At 48.0% G+C, this 20,586-nt stretch overlaps 1 protein-coding gene across 1 annotated transcript in view; it reads right to left on the reverse strand.

Moving 5' to 3' along the window:
• SCTR (secretin receptor) overlaps positions 1–20,586 on the reverse strand; it is a 73,878-nt gene that overhangs the window by 4,429 nt on the left and 48,863 nt on the right. Inside the window, exons 5-11 of the mRNA XM_012644666.1 lie at positions 19,985–20,082; positions 18,709–18,841; positions 16,455–16,608; positions 9,918–9,978; positions 8,723–8,792; positions 4,922–5,013; positions 2,679–2,805 (exon numbers count right to left, since the gene is read on the reverse strand). Of these exons, the coding sequence (XP_012500120.1) occupies positions 2,679–2,805; positions 4,922–5,013; positions 8,723–8,792; positions 9,918–9,978; positions 16,455–16,608; positions 18,709–18,841; positions 19,985–20,082 (735 nt within the window). The remainder of the gene's footprint in view (positions 1–2,678; positions 2,806–4,921; positions 5,014–8,722; positions 8,793–9,917; positions 9,979–16,454; positions 16,609–18,708; positions 18,842–19,984; positions 20,083–20,586) is intronic.

The raw sequence follows: 20,586 nt of genomic DNA on the forward strand, positions 1-20,586 counted from the left end.
GAGCCAGCTGTACTAAAAGTATGACAGCGCTAATGGTATTGTAGTTGTGTGTGTTCTTCCTTAAGTCCCTGTGTTTAGAAATTCATGCTGAAATGTTTACAGATGAAACAATGTGATACGTGGGTAGGGACAGAGATAAAACAAGACAGGCCGTGAGTGGACATTGCTGAAGCGGGGAGGGTACAGGGGCTTCATTATCCTGTTCTCTTCACTCCTGTATATGAAAGAAATGTTCCTGTGTGACTAAGTGCATACATGTGTGTTTTATTTATATGTGTCATATATACATAAGAACATATACGTACAAATGTATGTATAATATTTTAAAGATACTTTTTCTTCAGAAACTTTCCTACAGGGACGTTAAGAAAATGCTTTTGGTTTTTGCTTGACAAAAGATTTTCCCAGGGAGGTGGTTCACAGCCCAACCCATGCCCCAACTCTGGGGCACAGGAAGTCCCCATCCATGGCAAGGCAGACCTGGTCTCCAAGCTCTCAGCATGGTCCCTTTTCTGAGCCTGGTCAAGTGCTTTCACCTGACTCGACCTCAAACCCCCACCTGCTAAATGGGCCATTGGGAGCCTGGCCTCGCCGGAGGTTACAAGAGGTGGTGGAAGCTCCCTGGCTGTCCGGCTGAGAGGAAAAGACTCATGGCTTAGGCAAGAGGCTGGGTTCTCTGGAGGTCTGGGCTGCTGGCAGTGGGTGCTGGGACACCCTGGGGTGGGGTCTGAAGGTGGGTAGGGCAAGCCCTGGTTCTGCTCAATGATGTATTCCCATGCGTCCTCCCTGGAACCTGGAAGAGGAGGACCCTTCCCTGAACAGAGCTCCAGGGATGAGGGGAGCATCCTGAGGCTGAGGCCTCCCCAGCGCAGGCTCTGCTGGACAATACTATTCTACTGTGGAAACATTGTTGAGGATGGGCTAACTTCTTTAGGAAAACCCATGGGAAGAAGTTTCTATCAGGCCCTAGAGCCTATAATCATGGGGCTTCTTGTGGCCATTAGTTTGTATTCATCTTATGGATACCATAAATCTTGAAACAGATTGTTTCTGTCTTTGCTTTGGCTACTGGGAAGCTCCAAACCAAACTTATGACCCAGCTTTCCCACCTTTATAGGATTTTATCAAATTTGTTTGTGTAGATGAACTCAATCATCTTTTTTTTTTCTTTGAGACAGGGTCTCACTCTGTTGCTGGGGCTAGAGCGTAGTAGTGTCGTCATAGCTCACTGAAGCCTTCAGCTCCTGGGCTCAAGTCATCCTCCTGCCTCAGCCTCCTGAGCAGCTGAGGCTACGGGCATGCACCACCATGCCCAGTAATATTTTTTTATTTTTTGTAGAGCCAGGGTCTTGCTATTGCTCAGGTTGGTCTCGAACTCCTGGCTTCAAGCAATCCACCCGCATTGGCCTCCCAAAGTGCTAGGGTTACAGGTGTGAGCCACCACACTCGGCCTCAACCATCTTTATATTCTTTTTTCTTCACTGATCCTTCATCTATTTATTTTTTATCTTCTGTATGTTTTTCCTGAAAGCGACATCACATTATTTTTGGAAGAAAATAGCTTTGAGTAGATAAACAAATGACATTGTGAAGTTTGGGATTCATGTTAAGGCTCCCTCTGTGCAAATACATTTACTTTTATTTTTAACCTCACAACATCTTGTTGCATTAGTAGGTAGATGATTTTCCACCTCTCTTTCTTTATTTTTTAAGTCATGTTTTAGTTTTAATAACTTGTGTCATTAATAATTATTATTAATAATTTATGTATGCACATGGTTTTAAAGAGTCAAATGATTCTTGTCACAAAGCCCAGAAGCCTCCTGTCACCCTTGCCCCCATTTCCTGTTCCTCAGAGGCTACTACTGCTTCAAACTCTGTTAACTGATTCTAAACAATATGCTGATGTTGCCACTTCTGGATTTTTTGGTTTGGGGCATTTTCTGCGGACTTCCCAGTATGAAGATGTAGGATATTGTTGTCTTTCAAACACCCTCCCCCACCCTCATCTTCCTGCTTGATCTCATGATGACGCAGCTGTCGGAACGGACGTTACTCTGACTATGGATACACTGTCGAGGTCTGTGTAGTACCGAGTACTGGGGTTACTTTTCCTTTTTGTTCTCCCTGGAGTCACTCCCTCATCTCTCAGTTGTTTTGTTTTTTTGAGATAGAGTCTCACTCTGTTGCCCAGGCTGGAGTACAGTGGCGTAATCATAGCTCACTGTAACCTCAAACTGCTGGACTCAAGTGATCCTCCTGCCTCAGCCTCCCCAGTAGCTGGGACCACAGGCTCATGCCACCACACCTGGCTAATTTTTTTTTTCTATTTTTGGTAAGATGGTGTCTTGCTCTTGCTCAGGCTGGTCTTGAACGCCTGAGATCAAGCGATCCTCTCGCCTTGGCCTCGCAGAGTCCTAGGACCACCGTGCCTGGCAGTCTCTGTTTTACCTCCCACCTCCATGCAACTCATGAGGTCATGGGTCCCACTCAGGGTCACACAGCACAGTCAGGTCCTACCCCTCCTTCCCCTGGGTCTCTGCCAAATAAGGCATCCCCCTTCCCAAGTCCTCTGGACTTCAGGAGGACCTGGTTTGCTGTCTCCCTGGCTTCTACTTCTCTCTACAGACAGAGAGAACGCCTCCTTTCAGCTGGCGGTCACAGCCCCTGATGCTTACCTGGAATGAGCCAAGGGCCAATTCAAAAAACAGCTGGATCTCCATGGCGTCCTCTGGGGAGAAGGCGAAGATGATGTAGTGGATGCCAAAGAGGGGGATCAGCAGGAGGGTGGACTTGGCCAGCCGCCTGGGGACAGAGACTGCACTGCCGCCTCCTGCTCGGCTGCCCTCCCGCCCCCTCCCCTCCCCACAGGAACACAGCTTTGCCACTCCCCAGCCTGGGCAGATTGCTGATGCTTGGCAACAGTATTCCCAGGTTTCTGTTTTAACTTTTTATTTTGGAAAATTTCTAACTCTCACATACCCATCTCCCGGACACAACACTTATCAACTCACGGCCAATCCCAGAACTTTCTGATCATATACCTCTATCAGTAAAAAAAAAAAAAAAAAATCAGCACTCACCTGAATAACTTTATTTATTTATAAGTGTACCTCACGACTGCCGCTCTATGTCTAACACTGCATGAGCACAGCCGGCTTTCTTGTTTGTTAGATAATAGATATCTATAAGGAGAAGGTCTTGTATTTTTTTCCCAGATTAGGGTTGCCAAATTTAGCAAATGAAAAGCATAGGATGCCCAGTTAAATTTGAGTTTCAGATAAACAATGGAAACTTTTGGGGAGTATAAGTACGAGAAAACTATTTGTTGTTTATCCAAATGTAAGTGTAACTGGGCATCCTGTGTTTCATTTGGCAACTGCATCCCGGACCCCTAGCTCCACCCGACGTTGGAGCCTGTGTCTGCAGAGACGTGGAAGGAAATCTGAGGCCACGTAATCTGGGCCACTGCCAGGCTCTCGAATTCAAACGCCGTGGGAAAGGCCTCTACTGGACACTCATTCATCTTTAGCATTTGTTATGGGCTGATTGTGCCCCGCCCCCCAATTTCATCTGTTGAAGCCTTAACCCCCAGTATCTCAGAATGTGACTGTATTTGGAGGTGGGGTCTTTAAAGAGGTGACTAAGTAAAATGAGGCCTTTAGGGGGGGCTCTGTGAACTAAAATAAAATCTTAAGGCTTCCCCCCTGCCCCCTCCTGGCCAAAGGGATACCCTAAAACTGAATTGCTTGCCAGGAGGAGGGAGGTCAGACATGCCTCATCATGCCCCCTCCCTTCTTGCAGACATCCTTTGTGACTCATTCACAGGCCTAAGGCTATGCAAGACAAACCTGCAGGTCCTCAATTTGCACAACAAATGTGTCTGGTGGCTTGTCTTTGATTAGCTGACTTCCTTATCTTAAAACATTCCAAGGCTTTAGACAAAAGCTTCGTTTCTTTAACCAACTACAAGTCAAAGAGTCTTTAAACCCACCTATAACCGGTAAGGCCCCCACTTTGAGATGGCCCACCTTTTGGGGCCAAACCAATGTATGCCTTCCATGTATTGATTTATGACTCCACCCGTAACCCCGTCTCTCTGAAATGTATAAAACCAAACCGTAACCCAACCACAATGAGTCCACTTGCTCAAGGCTTCTTGGGCGTGGCTCCGGGCCATGGTCCTCAAATGTGGCTCAGAATAAACCTCTTTAAATTATATTGCCGAGTTCGGCTACTTTTCCATTGACAGCTCTAATCTAATCAACTGGTGTCCTTATAAGAAGAGGAAATTTGGACACACAGAGAGGCACCAGGGAGGCCCATACACAGAGGAAAGGCCGCACGAGGACACAGTCAGAAGAAGGCCATCTGCAAGGCCTAGGAGAGAGGCCTCGGAAGAAACCAAACCTGTCGACACCTCGGTCTTGGGCTTCCGGCCTCCACGACCGTGAGAAAAATGCCTGTTGTTTAAGCCACCCAGTCTGCAGTATTTCGTTATGGCAGCCCTAGCAAACTGGCACATCTCTCTTTAACATCTTAAAGGTTTTAAATATTTTTGGATCACACATCTCCTTAAAAAGCTAAGGTCATTCTCCCCCGAAAAATACACATATAGTACCTACACATCGTCTGAATTTGGGTCCTGAAGCCTGCCCTCAGGTTCCCCAGCCTTGCCCCCCTCCGGTAAGATCTCTGCTTCCAGGTTTCCTGCCTGGGAGTTCTTAATTCCACCCCCTCACATAGAGTCTGAGGCTTCACAATCAGACCCATTCCTCCCACCTGCCCCCATTTGCTTGGAACTGGGTCCACGGCTTTTCTTTTTCCTCCATCTCCAACAGGTAGCACCAGTTGAGTAAACAGTAGGTGCTCAGTAAATGCTTGTTGCCTCAGCATGCCTAGGTCTTTGGGCTCCACTTACTTATAATGGTTCACTTCATTTCCTCTTGTTTCTTGGGTTCTAAGTTTTCTCATCAGGATTCTTAGAATGTTTATAAAAAGGACGAAATTAATCTGCAAAACACAAGGCAGAGGTGGGGCTGAATGTGTCTTGCCGTCCCAGCCATCTCTCCTGGCCCTGTCCCCGGACCTGAGAGCAGAGAAGGCATTGCAGACACCACAGCCAGGATGGCACATCACTGCTGCCCACCTGTGCCCCCCTGGAGTCCCGGTGAAACAAACTATCTGGAGCCCACACTCCCCCCCATCCCTGGGCTGCGGGCACTCTCAGGTCTGCTCAGTTGCAGGGCTGATCACTCGCACTTGCAGAGTGTTAGAATTCCCTGGGGATCTTGTTAAGATGCAGGTCTAGGGTGGGTGTGAGAGGCTGAGATTTTGTTTTTTGTTTCGTTTTGTTTTTGAGATACGGTCTAGCTTGTTGCCCCGGCTAGAGTGTTGTGGTGTCATCACAGCTCACAGCAACCTCAAACTCCTGGCTCAAGCCTCCTGCCTCAGCCTCCCTAGTAGCTGGGACTACAGGTGCGTGCCACAATGCTGGCTAATTTTTCTATTTTTAGTAGAGATGGGCATCTCACTCTTGCTCAGGCTGGTCTCAAACTTCTGAGCTCAAGAGATCTTCCCACCTCGGCCTCCCAAAGTACTAGGATTACAGGCGTGAGCCACTGTGCCGTGCCAGAGTCTGCATTTCTAACAAGCTCCCAGGTAATGCCAGGGCTGATCAGCTTTGCAGCAGTGGGTGCAGTTTAGGGTGCAGATTGCTGGGCTCCTGCAGGTTATGGCCCAGTAAGTATGTTGTGGGGGCCAAGAATTGGCATTTTTAACAAGCTCCTCAGTGATGCTAACGCTGCTGGTCTAGGAACCAGTTTGCAGCTCAATTGCCAGCTCCAGGAAGCCACCCTTGATTACCTGCCTTTCCTGATTCATTGCGTTTATTGTGTAAGAGCACTTTAACACGTTGACTGCCGCACTAGAAAGAATATTTTTTTCCTTGGGGCCACGGTGTTTCATTACGAAAATAGAATAAAAACTTCAAAAACAAAATGATCCTTTCTAATTTAATGAAAAATTTATTTTTTATCATTTTCTGTGCATGAGTTATATGCAACTTGAAAACTAGTTCTCGTGGCTCCCAAGGTGAAGAGACATATGAGTTACATATGCTTCATGAGGCCCCGGGCTCAAAACTAGCATGAGTTAAATATAACTCACATGGCAGTTAATGTTTTAAAATATCTTAAAGGGACCAAATACATGCATCTGTCAAATATGTGTGTGCCCACTTATCTACCAAGTCAATTGTAACTTCCTAAGGACAGGAATGCAGTCTTTTTATTTCTTTTGATGTCCCCTCCCCCCAACCCCAGCCACATTATGAAGTGGCCCACATGGCAGCATCTCTCCTCCCCTCTCACCTGCCTGCTCCAGTACCGACCATTTTACAGAAGCAGGGATCAATGGGATCACCCACCCTGTGCCCTCATTGTTCCTGGGTTGCCTGGGGCCTGGGAGCACTTGCCAAAAGACACAGGACTAGCGGCTGTCCAGGACTCCTGGCCCAGCAGTGCTTCTTGGGAAACCTTCTCAGCAGCTTTTGTATGCATCTTGTTCTGAGCTGGCCATGCATGGTGTCTATTCATAAAGACAACTTAATTTAATTTAGTTTGCTTTGGAGTTGCATTTAATAGGGAGCACTTGAAGGCAAAAGAAAAAAAATCTTTAAGAGCCAAAGAATGAACCTATTTTTAAATAGTGGAATTCCAGGCCCCACAACAGGTTGGTGGGGAGACATTTTGCATCAGGAGTGCCCGCCGAACATCCTTAACCACTATATAAAAACCACTTCACCCCCTAAATAAAAAGCCTGAATAGGTAGACCACAGTCCTCTGAAACCAGCCCTGGACACTGGAGCTGGTCGACCCCCACCTGGGGTTCTCCCAGGCTGGGTTGTCCAAGTCCCAGAATAACAGCAGGGCTGGCTTAATTAACTAAATGAGGAAATAGCTTCCTGCAGGAATATTATGCAGCCACAGCAAATCAGTTTCTCAAATAATTTCAAATGACATGGGAGAGCTCACATTTATTGTTAAATGGAAAAAAAACCCTAATACAAAACTATATTAAGCATTTCAAAAAAGAAATGTATGCTCAAAGACAATATAGGAAGGAAAAGCACAACATGCTCATAATGTGTATCTAAGTGGTAGAACGATGAGTGATTTTATTCCCTTTTTAAAAATATATTTTGTATTTTGCAATGTTTTGGTGTGAATTCCATTACTTTGGGGAAAAAAAGGTCATCATGGAATGGCTCCCTCCTCATAACAGTCCCAAGAGGCCTCCCCAGTCACCAGTGGAAGAGGAGGGTCCTGCTGCCCTGTCCTGTGCCCTCCCCCATCCCCACCCCAGAGAGCCTGTTAAGGGCACTTTCTGTCAACCGGCTCCGCAGCCTTGGGCACCCTCTGAGCCGTGTGGACCTTAGTTCCAGCTGTGGGGCTGATTCCACCCATGAGATGACCCCCGTGTGTCCCCATGTTGAAAGGGGCAGCCTTGCAAAATTTAAGAGGCACATATCTAATCCCATAATTTCCTAGTAACAGTTAAAGATCAATCCTATGAGTCCTCTCAATAACAAGCACCCCATAGACGTTCTGTTTTGCACAATTTCTGAAAAGAGCTGAACAGACGGAAAAGAGATGTTCATGTCTCTCTTTCAAAATTGCTTTGAGAATCTGCTTTTACAGAGTTCCTGAGTGAACAGCAGAGTGCAAGCTTCAGGCCTCAGCCATATCTGGAGGGCAGAGTCACAGCTCCCGCAATAATCCTGTCTCTAAGGAAAGGGGGAAGCCAACTCTTAGACTTTGACATCCTGCTGCAGTTTCTGTTATCATCCTGCTGCCAGGAAGAAAGAACAGAGCGGGTGCGGCAGTACCCTGTTAATTTGGCTATGGCCATAAACCTTCACCCCCTAAATAAAAAGCCTGAATACCTCGTTCTCTCCGCCAACATTTTCTGCCTCCTTCACTTCTGTGTTGGCCCTTTTCCACCCAAGGAAAAGTAAATAAACTTCTTTCTATCCTAATCTTTGTCTAGAGAAATCTTTCTCAAGACCCGTGTGCACCAGCTCGCACATCCTGACACAGGTTCCTTCCTCCTCCGTCCTGCTATTCTTACCCACACCCACGGGCTCAGCTGCAGGGCTGTCAACCCTGATGCAGAGCAGAATCGTCTGGGCACTTAAAAATGAGGCCAGTGCCCAGGCCCCTCCCCAGAACAATGACAGCCCGAATGTCTGGCTATCCGTATTTTTAAAGAGCTCCCAGGTAATGCACAAGGACTACATCTCTGCCCCGAGGCCACCACTCCAGGGGCACTGCCAGGTCCCAAGAGCAGGCCTCATTCAGCTTTCCCCAGCTGTACCCAGCCTTCTCCTGTGATCCCTGCTCAGCGACTCGTCCCAGGGTAACGAGAGAATGCCTAGGAAAACGATCAAGACCCACAGGTCTGAACCAGTGTAGGTGGAATTTCGGGCCAGTGGAGCCAGCCAGTTTAGGACAGGGCGCTCTGCTCACCACACTTCAGCTGCTGCTCCTGGAAAAGAGCGAGGTCTGCAAGCTCTTGCCTCCAGCCCACCCCTCCCCCTCCCACCCGCCACTCACCAACCTCCTGGCACCTGGAGCGAGCCCTGTCTGCCCACCCTCTGCCCCTGCAGGCCAGTTCCCGTTGCTCCTGCTGACCCCAGCTCAGGGGAGGATGGCCACTCACCAGGATGGAGAGGATCACAGGCCCTCGAATGACCCACCAGATAGACGCGTTGGCGTTGATGTCCCAGCACCTGTAGGAGGAACAGCCAGGCATGGATAGGAGTGGGGGCTGGGCTGGCCAGCAAGACAACATTCCCTGAGGTGGCCCTTGCTATGAAGGACCCATGCCTGTGGCCCTGCGCTGCTGCAGTGGTCTGCCCAGCACCTTTAGAACCTGCCCCTTTCCTGCCACCCAGGAGCACCGTGGGGCCCAAGGGAGTGGCCACCTGTCTCTGTGCACGTCTGTGAGCCCCAGATCCCAAAGCTAGCTCAGCAGAATTCACTGGGGAGCACGACGGCAAGTCGGCTGCTAACAGAGGCCAAGCAGATGACAGCAGTGAGTGAAGTGGCTGGATGGGACCTCAGGGTCAGGGCATGTCAGGGGTGGGGGGTACTTGGCAAATTGGGGCTCAAGGCAGCCACAGCTCTACTGATTTTTGCTACAAGGAAAAGTAGGAAATGTTGATAGATTTTTCCATTTTTTTCTAGAGAGACCAAAAGTAGGGTTTTTTTTTTAAATGAATTTATCCAATTAAAAATTTTATTTTGCAGCAATTATTTGGGGCTGAATTTGGACTGTAAGACACTTATACACCCCCCGCCCCCCGATCTAGTCCACTCCTTGGCCTGGCTGTGTCTTTACGCCCCTGAGGAACCGACTCCCACTGCCTCACGCTGCCTCACTTCTTCCCCAGCTCTGTCACACCTGCTGCCCTCGTGCCTACTTCCAGGTGAGTCCCCGGGCTTACCTCCACCCTGTGAGCCTGATTTCTTTGGATCCTAGCTCTGCAGGGCTCTTAAACGCCCAGGGCTAGGGAGGCGTCTAGGAGGGAGATCCCAGGAGGAAGGAAAAGCTGCTGCGTGAGCTTCCTCCGCAGAGCAACACTTGATTGATGGCTGTGGCGCCTGGCCTGTGCACGGAGCTGCCAGGTGGGCAAGAAGACGGGGAGGCCCCGGAGGGTGCAGGCGTGGCCAAGGCCGAGAAGGCGGCCCGTCTGGAAACTCATACCTGGGGAGTGATGGGCATTACTCCAGAGAGCTCTTCTGTGGCCCTAATGTGAGAAACAGGCCTTTCCCACATAGCTCCAAGGAAGTATCTATGCCATTTGAACAACTGGGCAAATACGCTCTTACTACCTCTCCTTCTGATAGCTTACCCAACGTCTTCCAGAAGGAGTCTGGTGATAGCCCACGAAGCAACAAAAATGGCTGGAGAACCTGAGGATTAACAATAAAGGGAGGGGAAAAGGAGAGAGGACTCAACTTCCAACACATGGATGAGGAGCAGAACGATTGGTTATCCCGTCCAGGTACCAAGCAGCAGCAGAGATTTGATTTCCATGGAAACCCCTTTGCCATTGTGTGTAAATGTGTAGCCACATGCTTCAGGGTGTCAGGAATGTCTGAGAACTGAGGCAAGATCAGACAGAGCCCAAAGGCCTGGACCAGACTCTAGGGGACCTCAGCAGAGGAGGGGACTGGGACCCTGGGCAGGCTCGTGGAGCCCATGGAGGCAGCTGGTGGAACCCCTTCGCAAACTGGGACCTGCCTGATGGTGGGGGCTGTGGGGGGGGCAGGGGTGAACACAGGTGGTGGCAGAAGCATGAATCTTATACAAATATTGGTTTGTAAAAAGTTTGACCACTTAACTGGTAACGTAAGCCATCACTGTCATACTTAAACCAAAATACACTTTGGACTAGAGAAGAGAAAGTGCATGAAAACTTAGAAGATAAAATACATTTCCTGACTGCTGGTTAAACACGGCAAACCGAACTTATACGTTTATCTCTATTTGCCCCTGAAGCCCCTCCAAAATAATAGTGAGGAAATGGAAATGGTACAAGCCCATAAGCACGAAGACTGGGAAGGAAGGGTAGAGTGGATGACAGATGTCAACACATTTAGGAGCAAGGGAAGCCGGCAGAGGACGTCCCGGGGGTAGAAAGCTGACATGGAAGTGTGCCCGGGGCAATGCTGCAGAGACCACCTGGGGGTGCTCAGGGCCAGGGCACAGGAGATGGGGTAGGGCTTGGACAGCAGGGTGGTGTGGAGGTCGGGATATGACACAGGTAACCACCCCAGGTGGCCAACACGAGACCAGTTAGCTGTGAATCCCGGACAGACCTTATTCTCTGGAGAAACTGAGCCCAGGAGAACTGGGGCTCCAGCCAGCAGAGGGCGGGAGGGGGTGCTCTGCCGAACACGAGAATGAAGTGACAGTCTCCACCTGTGCCGCCCAGCGTGGCAACCACTCAGGTGGCTATCGAGCTCCTGGTATGTGGCTGGTCCCAACCAAACTGCGCTGTAAGTGGAAGCTACATACCGGATTTTGAAGACTTAGTACGAATAAAAGAATATAGAATATGTCATTAACAACTTTCATATTAATTATACATAGAAATAGTACTATTTTGGTTATGCTGGGTTAAATTGAATATATTATTGCAACCAATATCACCTGGGTTTCTTTACTGTGTTTACTGTGGCTACTGTTAATAGAAAATTTAAAGTTGTGTGTGTGGCTCAAATTGCACTTCTAATGGACATACTCATCTATAGGCTGAATGGTAAAAGCCCCAGTTCTTGGGCCACTTAGTTTTCAGACCTCCAGCAGCCAGCTTTCTACCCACGTGCCCGTCCTCCACCTCCCGCCCAGGCAGGAGATTAAAGGATTCTTTTCTAGAGGAAATGAACAGGCTGGGACAAAGGGCCTATAGATAGCAGTGCTGGGGACACCCTCAACAGTGGCCACTTCTAGCCCAGTCTCTCTCAAGAGAGAAAAGCTCCCCCCTCCCCCAAGCCCGCAATTGGCTCTGAAGTGATTCATTCTTAAATAGGAACAGACAGCCAAGGTCACTGACATCTTATTACATAAAAGACAAAAACCAAAACAATCAGAGAAAAGGAACTTAGAGGAAACAGACCATACAGGGAGCGGAAGGAACTTGAACAAAACAACCCAAAAGAATATCATCAGAGAGATGAAAGATGGCATCTATAAGACACAAACAGGATGTTGTCAACAGGGAGCATTTAGAGGACAAGAAAGCAGGCCTAGAAATTGAATATATGATAACCAAATTCAAAATGCAACGGATGGGTTAGAAGATAAAGACTAGAACTCCCAGAAAGCAGAACAAAAGACAGTGGACTAAAAAACAGGAGAAAAGAAATCAGAAAATGAGAGGTTGATTCCATGACATTCACCATCTGACTAAAAGGGGTTTCAGAAAAGAAGACAGAAACCAGAAGGAAAGAAATGATCAAATAGATAATATAAGAACATTTTCAAGAAATGAAGGACCTGAGTTTCCAGATCAAAAGGCCATGTGCCAGCAAAATGGATGAAAAGAGACCTACATCAGAGCACATCCATATGACATTTCAAAATACAGAGAGAAGGTCTTGCAGTTTATGTAGAGAGAAGTGAGTAAAGAGGTTCAGGAAGCAAAACAGCATGACAGTCCCCATAACACCAGATGCCAAAACACAAGACCTCCAAAATTCTGGGGGAAAATGATTTTTGACCTGTTCCATGGCCAGCGAAACAACAAATTAGGTGTGAAAGTTGAATAAAGAGATTTTCAGATATGCAATACAAAAAACATTCCTTCCAGGTACTCTTTGTTAGACAGATACTGGAGGATGTGCTCCAACATAACTAGATAGTAAACCAAAGAGAAGGAGAGAAGAAAGAAAGGAAACAGGATTTGCGAAAGAAGGTGAAAGGAATTCTCAGCATGAAGGGAGCTGAGCAAGTCTAGAGAACCAGCTCAAACCAAACAAGAAGGTAGAAAGCTCTAGAAAGAACACTGGTAGATATAATGGGTTGAATAGTGTACCCCTGCAAATTCATGTCTACCCAGAACCTCAGAATAGGTTTTTGCAGATACAATTGTTAAGATGAAGCCACACAGGATTGGGGACGCCCTTCCTCCAATACAGTTGGCATCCTTATTATAAGAAGACCATAACAGACTGGGAGAGGAGACACAGAGGAAGAAGTCCATGTAAAGACACGGGCAGAAATGGGAGTGATGTGGCTACAAGCCAAGAAATGCCAAGCACTGCCAGCCACCACTAGAAACTGGGAGACTGACATGGGACAGATTCTCCTCCAGGGCCTCCAGAAGGAACCAACCCTGCCAACCCCTTGATTTCAGACTTCTGGCCTCCAGAACGGTGGGAGAATACATTTCTGTTGTTTTAAGCCAAGTTTGTGGCAATTTGTTAAGGCAGCGTTAGGAAACTAATACAGCAGGAAACCAACAAACAAATAGGAACTGACAAATTTCCTACTGCATTCGATGATTTGGAAAATAGTAATGGAGGGTTTTTCAGAGAATTTAGGAGAGTAAATGACAGCAATATATATAAAACAATAAACAAATGGGAAAAATGACTCCAGGAAAAATGCATAGTTAAATAAGACTGGAAGTAAAATCATTGTATGCCACTTGGCTCAGTAGTAAACAACATTTACATAGATATAATAATGTATACATTAAATATGATTTAACCAAAAATTGTGAGAAACTGTACTGGAAAACAAAAATAGTGGGTGAAGAATTTTATATCCTTGTTTTCCATCATAAAGAGCCAACAACTAATGCTTCAAACAGACACATCAAGAAATAGAAGTATATTGTTTAGTAACAAAAGAGTGTCTTAGGAGGAGCCGCTAAAAGAGTTGTAGGCCCTTACTCCCGGGAGCAGAGCTCAGAAACAGCAGTGGAGGCAGGAGGCTGCTTATGTTCGTTATAAACCTTGTAGTCCTGTTTAATTCTTTAAACCAACTACAAATATGACTTTGCAAAAACAACAATTTAAAAAATGTCTCGCCTCAATTCTGGGTGCTTTGGGAAAAGAACATGAATTTTGAAGGACACCTGTTCATTGCCTTCCATCTTTACTGGCAACTTGGTTGGAAAGTTTGAAAAATTAATAATGTTTTAAGTCAGTGGTTCTCAGTGTGGTCGCTGGACCAGCATCACCTGGGAACTTGTTAGAAAGGCAGTGTCTAGGGCCACACCCTAGACCCACTGACTCAGAGACTCTGGGCAGGGGCCCGGCGAGATGCAGAGTGGTCAGAACCACCCGTCCAAGTTCACCCACCGAGTGGGAACTTGGTTAATCTCCTGTACAGGCCAGAGCTAGCACTCTTTTCTGGGCATAGACTGACACCTCAGGCTCTCTGAAAAAGTAAAAGCTTTGGATAAGTATCAAAAGTCTTGAAATAGTTCACTCCTTTTAATTCAGTAATCAAATAGTCCCAAATTCTGGGATTCTGTATTACATAAGGAAAACCTTTGCCCATAAAAGTACTCATCATTGTGCTATTTGTAAACGTGAAAAATCGAAAACAACCTAAATGGCCAAACAATAGGTATCTAGTTAAATATATCTACATGGTGATTAAAAATGTGAAAGATTTGAAATAATACAGAACATGCTTATGTGTTAATGGAAAGAAGCAAAATTCCAAATTCTACACACGGAATGACCACAACTATATGGGGGAAAACTGTGAGTAGACACAAAGGCTGGAAAGGAATCCCAGAAAAAGTTCACTATGTGGGACTAGAGTAATTTTTTTTTCTACTTAAAAAGCAATTACTTTTGCAAAGTTTTACAATGGATATGTACCCATTTAAGCAACCTAATAGGCATTGAGGCTGGGGCCATCACCTTTGCATGAGAAAGACTTCTCAGGGATGGCTGGCGGGCTTCAGGCCTCCCAGGGCTCCTCCAGGGTCTCTGGGGCCAGGCAAGGCAGACAGGCCAGGAAGAAAGGAATCAGTACTGCTTTATATGCTACTCAAACCCCAGCACCCAGCACAGGGCCTGGCATATAGCAGAGGCTCAGTAAATATTTGAGGAAGAAAAGAAGGCTCTCATTATTTCATTCCAACCTCTTAAAAACCTGTGGCAGACATAATTTCAAAGTGTCATTTTGTCTCCCCATTAAACTACAAATTCCTTAAGTAATAGAACTGTTTTTTTTTTTTTTTTGTAATCTCTGAACACAAAGAAGTGCTCAAAGAATGTTAAATCAATTGCAATCCTGATATCATAGACAGTGAAACCATCCATGTCTATATAGCTAAATCCTGGTAGATCTGAGATTTAAAGTTCAGTGAGTTGGGCTCCAAACTGGGTACTTGCTATGGCAGAGTCAGCTGTATAAGGCAAGTCCCTGGCCCCAGGTGCTCTGGGACTGCCGGCCTCTGCAGACCCTACAAGCTCCTACTGGCTGAGGGTCATGTGCTAACCAGGCTGCCAAGATTCAGAAGCAGGAGGTCTCAGTAAGCTCTGCCAGCTCAGGCAGCTTCCCTGATGGGGAGATAGGGCCCTTGCACATAAGGATTTAGACAAGCAGAAAAGGCAATGGAGGGCATCCTGGCAGGGACGCCTCTTAATTAAAGGACCAGGAAGAAACTAAAGGAAGCTAATGGCTGGCACATGACTATCACTGTAAGCCTGTGAGTTACTCATAGGAACCAGGCTCTCTGTCTAGAACCAGTGGGTAACTTACATATGTTTATTCAATGAACAATGGATGGATGGATGGATGGATGGATAGAGGAATGGGTGGATGGGTGGATGCGTGGATGGGTGGATGAATGTTCGTTAATGGCAGGATAAAAGTTAATGGCTTTGGAAACAGACAGGCCTTGGTTTGAGTCCTGGGTCTGCCCTTGTCTACGGTGAGTTGAACATGTTCTGTCACGTCTCTGAGCGGAGGTCTCTGAGCCGAGGTCTCTGAGAGGCCTCTGGAGGCTGTTGTGATGATTAAATGATATGTATAAAATGTGGAACCCAATGCCCGGCACACAGTAAGTGCTCAAGAAAGGAGAGTTGTTATCGTCTTCAATGACCAGAAAGAAAAGGAAGAGATGGACTGGGGGCCTGCAGTTGGCCGACTTGCCATCATTTCCCCTCTTTCCTAGAAACTGAGTCCTGAATTCTCTTTGAAAAGCCACGTGGTTTGAGCAGCTTAATCCAATCAGCATATTTTATACTCTCAGGCTCTTGTGATTGGTTCAAGGATGGGTATGAGTTTAAGCAGTCCAATCAGAGTGAACCTCAGAATATTTGCTCAGAATGCTGGAACATAGTCTCTTCCTTCCTCCACTGGACTTCAGCAGCAAGGAAGCCAGGAGCAGAAGCTGCTGGCAGTTACATTGGGAGCACCAGCCTAACAACAAAGCTGATGTTACAAAAGCCAAGGTGGAGACCGAAAGAAATATTGTTAAGCTGTTGGATTCAGCACCACCTGAGGCTGACAATCCCTGGACTTCTCAGTTACATGCACCAGTTAATTTCCTTTATGTTTAAAGCCTGTTTCAGCCCAATTTTCTGACACCAGCAGTCAAAAGCATCCTGCTACAGAAAGGAAGCAAGAAAGAGAACATAGGAATGTCTGTTTCAGGATGACGAGGCAACAGTGTTGGATGGTACCAAATTGTGAAAGGCTTTGGATGCCAGGAATTCGGGCTACACTTTAGCTATTATTTCCCATTTGACAGATAAATAAACTGAGACCAAAGGGTTAATCATCAAGCAACTTGCCTAGTATTACACAAGTTAGTTAAGTGTGGAGCTGGAACTAGCAGCCAAATCTTTCTGACTCTCAACTTGCTGCCCCTTCCCACAAACGATCCAGATTCTATACCCATGCAGAAACCTACCCCACCCGAGGGCCACAAATCCCTGGAGGTACTTCCTTTCTGAGAAGAAGGAGACGACGAGGAGCGTGTGAAGGTAGAGGCCTTCCACCAGCAACCAGGCGTAGTTGGCCATGATGCAGTACTGGAAGAAGACCATGACCAGCTTGCAGCCCACCTGGACAGAGAGAGGCAGGTGAGCCCAGGCTGGGTGACTGGCCTTCCCCGCCGTGGCCAGCCCCAAAGAAAGCAACAGGTGTTCTGGGGGCAGGAGCCAGGCCACACAGCGAGCCTCTGGGGTTCAAGGCCATCTCCTATGGCTTCCCCCATCAGCATACCAGGCCCACAGAATTCTCTAGAGAGTGGAAGTCCACAGGCCCACTGGGTTCAGCCAAGATGGTCAATGAGCCATTGAAGGAGCAGAAACTGGGTTCAAATTCTGGAACTGGCTGCCAGGCTAGATGAGGAACTATGTCAGGTGCTGCCCAAACCCCTCATTTTTCAGATGAGGAAACTGAGGCCTACAGAGGGAAGGTATTTCTGAGCAAAGGGTTAACAAAACCTTTCCAAGCTCAGTTTCCTTGGAAACAGATAATGAAAGAATGTGCCAATTATGCTGGGAGGCAACACTGATTATGGTAAAAATGGCCCCTGACAGGTACATTGCACCAGGATTGGAGACCTCCAGATGTCCGAAAGGGTTACTGTAGTGTTGGGTTTCCCAGATGCAGCGACTCTTTTAACACGTATGTCCCCTGCAGGGGTCCCTGGAAGCTATGTCTATGAGATTGTGGGCATGAGGCCTCTACGCCAGTGTGGCTCCTGTACTTGTGCTATGGTGAGTCTGCCTTCCTCACACTGAGCTGTCCCCTGGGGAGAGGACAGCTCCTGGGATGGCCCTAGGGCTGCTGCACGGACTGTGGGAGGACAGGCCTGAGGAGGAGCACCAGGTGCTGCCCGGCGGGCCAGCTATGGTTCTTGCCCTACCGCCTTCCTAGAAGCTCTGATTCCCAGCAAGGCCCATGGTCAGCTTGTGAGCCTGATGTTTAGTGAAACCCAAGAAGGTTCCCTATTGGGCATTGTTGGACTTGGGCACTGCTGGTCAGAAGTAGAGTAGGGCTGGAATTTAAGGCTCCTGACTCCCAGTCAGGTGCTCTCCTTTCATCCTGGAGATCTCCTGGAGAGACATGGATCCTACTTGAGGGACTTCTCAGTCTGAGTCAGAGAACGCACACACACACACACAAACCAGAAACAACACAAACTGGTGTGAGTGGTGGGAAGCGGCAGGCAGGTTGGCTGAACCAATCTCAGTTTTCAATCTCTTTCTGCCTTGCTTGCCTCTACTACGGAGACTATGATAGTAAAATCGCCATCTCCCAACTTCCTTTGCAATTAAGTGTGGTCACATGACACAAATCTAGCCAATGAGATGTAGGTAGGAGTCTCGGGGAGGGCGTCCTTTCCCAAATAGAAAGGCAAAGCCACGCGAAAGGAAACAATTCTTCACCTTTGACTTTCTTTCTTCTTGCCTGGAACATGGACACTGGGTTGCAGCAGCCATAATGCAAGCGTGTGGTGTGAAGCATGAGCTCAAAGGCCTACGCTGAGGATGGCAGAGCAAAAAGAGGGAAAAAGACTGTGTCCCTTATAGCATCATGAAGACACTACGCCTCCTCTGGCTTGTTCATCTGTGGACAGCTTTCGTGGGAAACAGTCCCCATCTGTTTAAGCCACTCATGTGCAGTTTTCTGCTATTCGCAGCAAAGGAATTCCCAACTGACACATGGGATGACTGAGATGAATTAAAAGTCATCTGGGCATTTGGAAGGAGGAAGGGGGTTAGATTTAACGAGACACAATTGTTTTCCTACAAACACATGCATACAGACATACAGGCACACACTCACACTTTTCTTTTTACAACCAACCCCAACCCTCTCTACACTTGGTCATCTGCCTACAGCCGGGCAGGAGCAGGGAAAAGAGGGGTCTCGCTATGTATCTAATTCCCAGGGTGGCTAATTCACTCCTGGCCACTGGGAGTTGAGCAGCAACCCCCACAGCTCCCCAGTAGACTGCTGTCATACGCGACCCAGATTGTGCGTGTGCGGCCATGGGTGCTCCCTGAACCTCCTGGCCCAGCCGCTGTACCCTTGGCACTAAGTGCAGCCTCAGCACACTTGGGGGAAAGACAATTGGGCTGCTACCCTCGCCAGAGCCAGGGTGTGGAAGGCAGGCAGGCCTGGCCGCACGGCGGGGCACCCAGGCTTGTTACCCTGTGGGTGTCACAGTGGGCGACATCATCCGAGGAGAAGAGCACGGCGTCCTTGATGAAGTTGGACAGGGCGCGCAGGATGAAGGACACGAACAGGTGCATGTGGATGTAGTTGCGCGTGCAGTGGAGCTTCCTGGAGGGAGAGAATGCAGGGCCATAGGGCCAGAGCAGGAGGGCTGGGCCTCAGCCAAGCCTGCCCTCAGTGCACTGGGGAAACTGAGGCCCTGGACATTGGCTCTTTCCGGGCGACATCTGTCTGTGAACAGAACCCAAATGAGAATCTGGGCACCCAGGTGCCTCATGCTGCACTTAACAAAAATAAATAAAAGCTGGGATTGTAGGGGCAACATTATATTCTGCGCAGACCTAGCACCATCTCCGCCTCACAGAATTGAGAAAGCAGACCCCAGCTCTGCCAGTAGCTATGACCTTGAGCAAGCCTGTTCACCTCCCAGAGCCTTGGCTTCCTCCTCTCCTGTAGGGGCCGGAAGGCTGTCATTGCTCTGCTTTTTCTGGTAGAAATAGGCTTTCTGATCTGGACCGCATTCCAGCCACAGGTGGGAACGGCTCCCCCTCCTCAGCCTCGTGACAGACCTGACCAATCAGAGTGCACCACCGCAGGCCACGGTTGTGGGTTCAGAGTTGAGCAATTGACCTAAGCCAGGCCTGTGAGAACTCCCAGGACTTTCACCAGAACAAACGGAGAAGCGACGCTCTCTCTTTGCACCTCATGTTGCTGAGCTGGTAGAGAGTACCCCTGCAGCTGCTGGTGGTCATCTCAGAGGATGCAGCCCGTGCAGAGCAGGGAAATGGAGAAAGACAGACCCACTTCTGCTGATACCTCTGAGCACCTGGATCCAGCCACGCCTAAAGCAGGTGCCCCTGAACTTGTCACTTATGGAGATCAAGTCACCTTTGTTTTTCTTAAGCTGTTTTGAGGTGGATTTCTGTCTCTGGCAACCAAGAATCTGGCTAATGTACCTGGAAAATGGGGGTAACGTTACCTATCTCATAGCACTGTGTGAAAATTAGAAATAGTATATGTAAAGCAACTGGCCGCAGCAGGTTCCCAGTAATACTTAGTAAACATTAAACAAACAAAGGAATGAGTGAGGTCACAGGAGCTTCAGTGTTTTGCCACAGATAACCTTTAGATCAAGAGGTGACAAGGTGGTTCACCCAGACTTTCCTCTTTCTGTCCTGAGCAACTAAGAAGAGACCCAAAGTCTGTGGCCGGGGAGGGCTGGGGGGACGGAGGGCGTCAGCGTGTTCTCACCGGAAAGCGCAGAGGACGCTGAGGGCCACCAGGAGCATCACCAGGGAGGAGCTGTAGCCCACCGTGTACATGACCTTCAGCTTCAGCAGGTACGAGTGCTGCAGGGAGAGGCACGTGTCAGCCCCACCCGCCCACCCGGCTGGCTCTGCCCTTCTCTGCCTCAGCGCACCCACTGCAGGCAGCTTGAACCCCACCGATGCTGCCTGTTGCCCTCTTCCTACTCCAAGGACGCCAATTCACAGACTCATAACATCACAACGTCTTGGCTTTGGAAAAGCTCTTGCGGATCATCTCATGCCAATTTAAACTTCCACCCCGCGTACAAGGCCCCTTACCGACACTATGAATCCAAGCCTTTGCTCACATATCTCTAGGGACAAGGCGCTCACTGCCTGTTGAGGAAGTCCTTTGGTGTACGACAGTACAAAATATTAGATTTTTCCCTTATGTGAAGCTAAAACCGATTACTTGCACCCGTTTGTCCCTTTTATCTCTTCTGGGGCCTCTTAAAATAAAGTGAATTTGTCTTGAACATAGGCCTGTTTTATAGAAAAAAGTTATGAAGATCACACAGAGGCCTGTCATTTTCTAATACAGCTACT

The sequence above is a fragment of the Propithecus coquereli genome, unplaced genomic scaffold, assembly GCF_000956105.1.
Source record: "Propithecus coquereli isolate 6110/MARCELLA unplaced genomic scaffold, Pcoq_1.0 Scaffold217, whole genome shotgun sequence".
In the NCBI taxonomy this organism is placed as follows: Eukaryota; Metazoa; Chordata; class Mammalia; order Primates; family Indriidae; genus Propithecus; species Propithecus coquereli.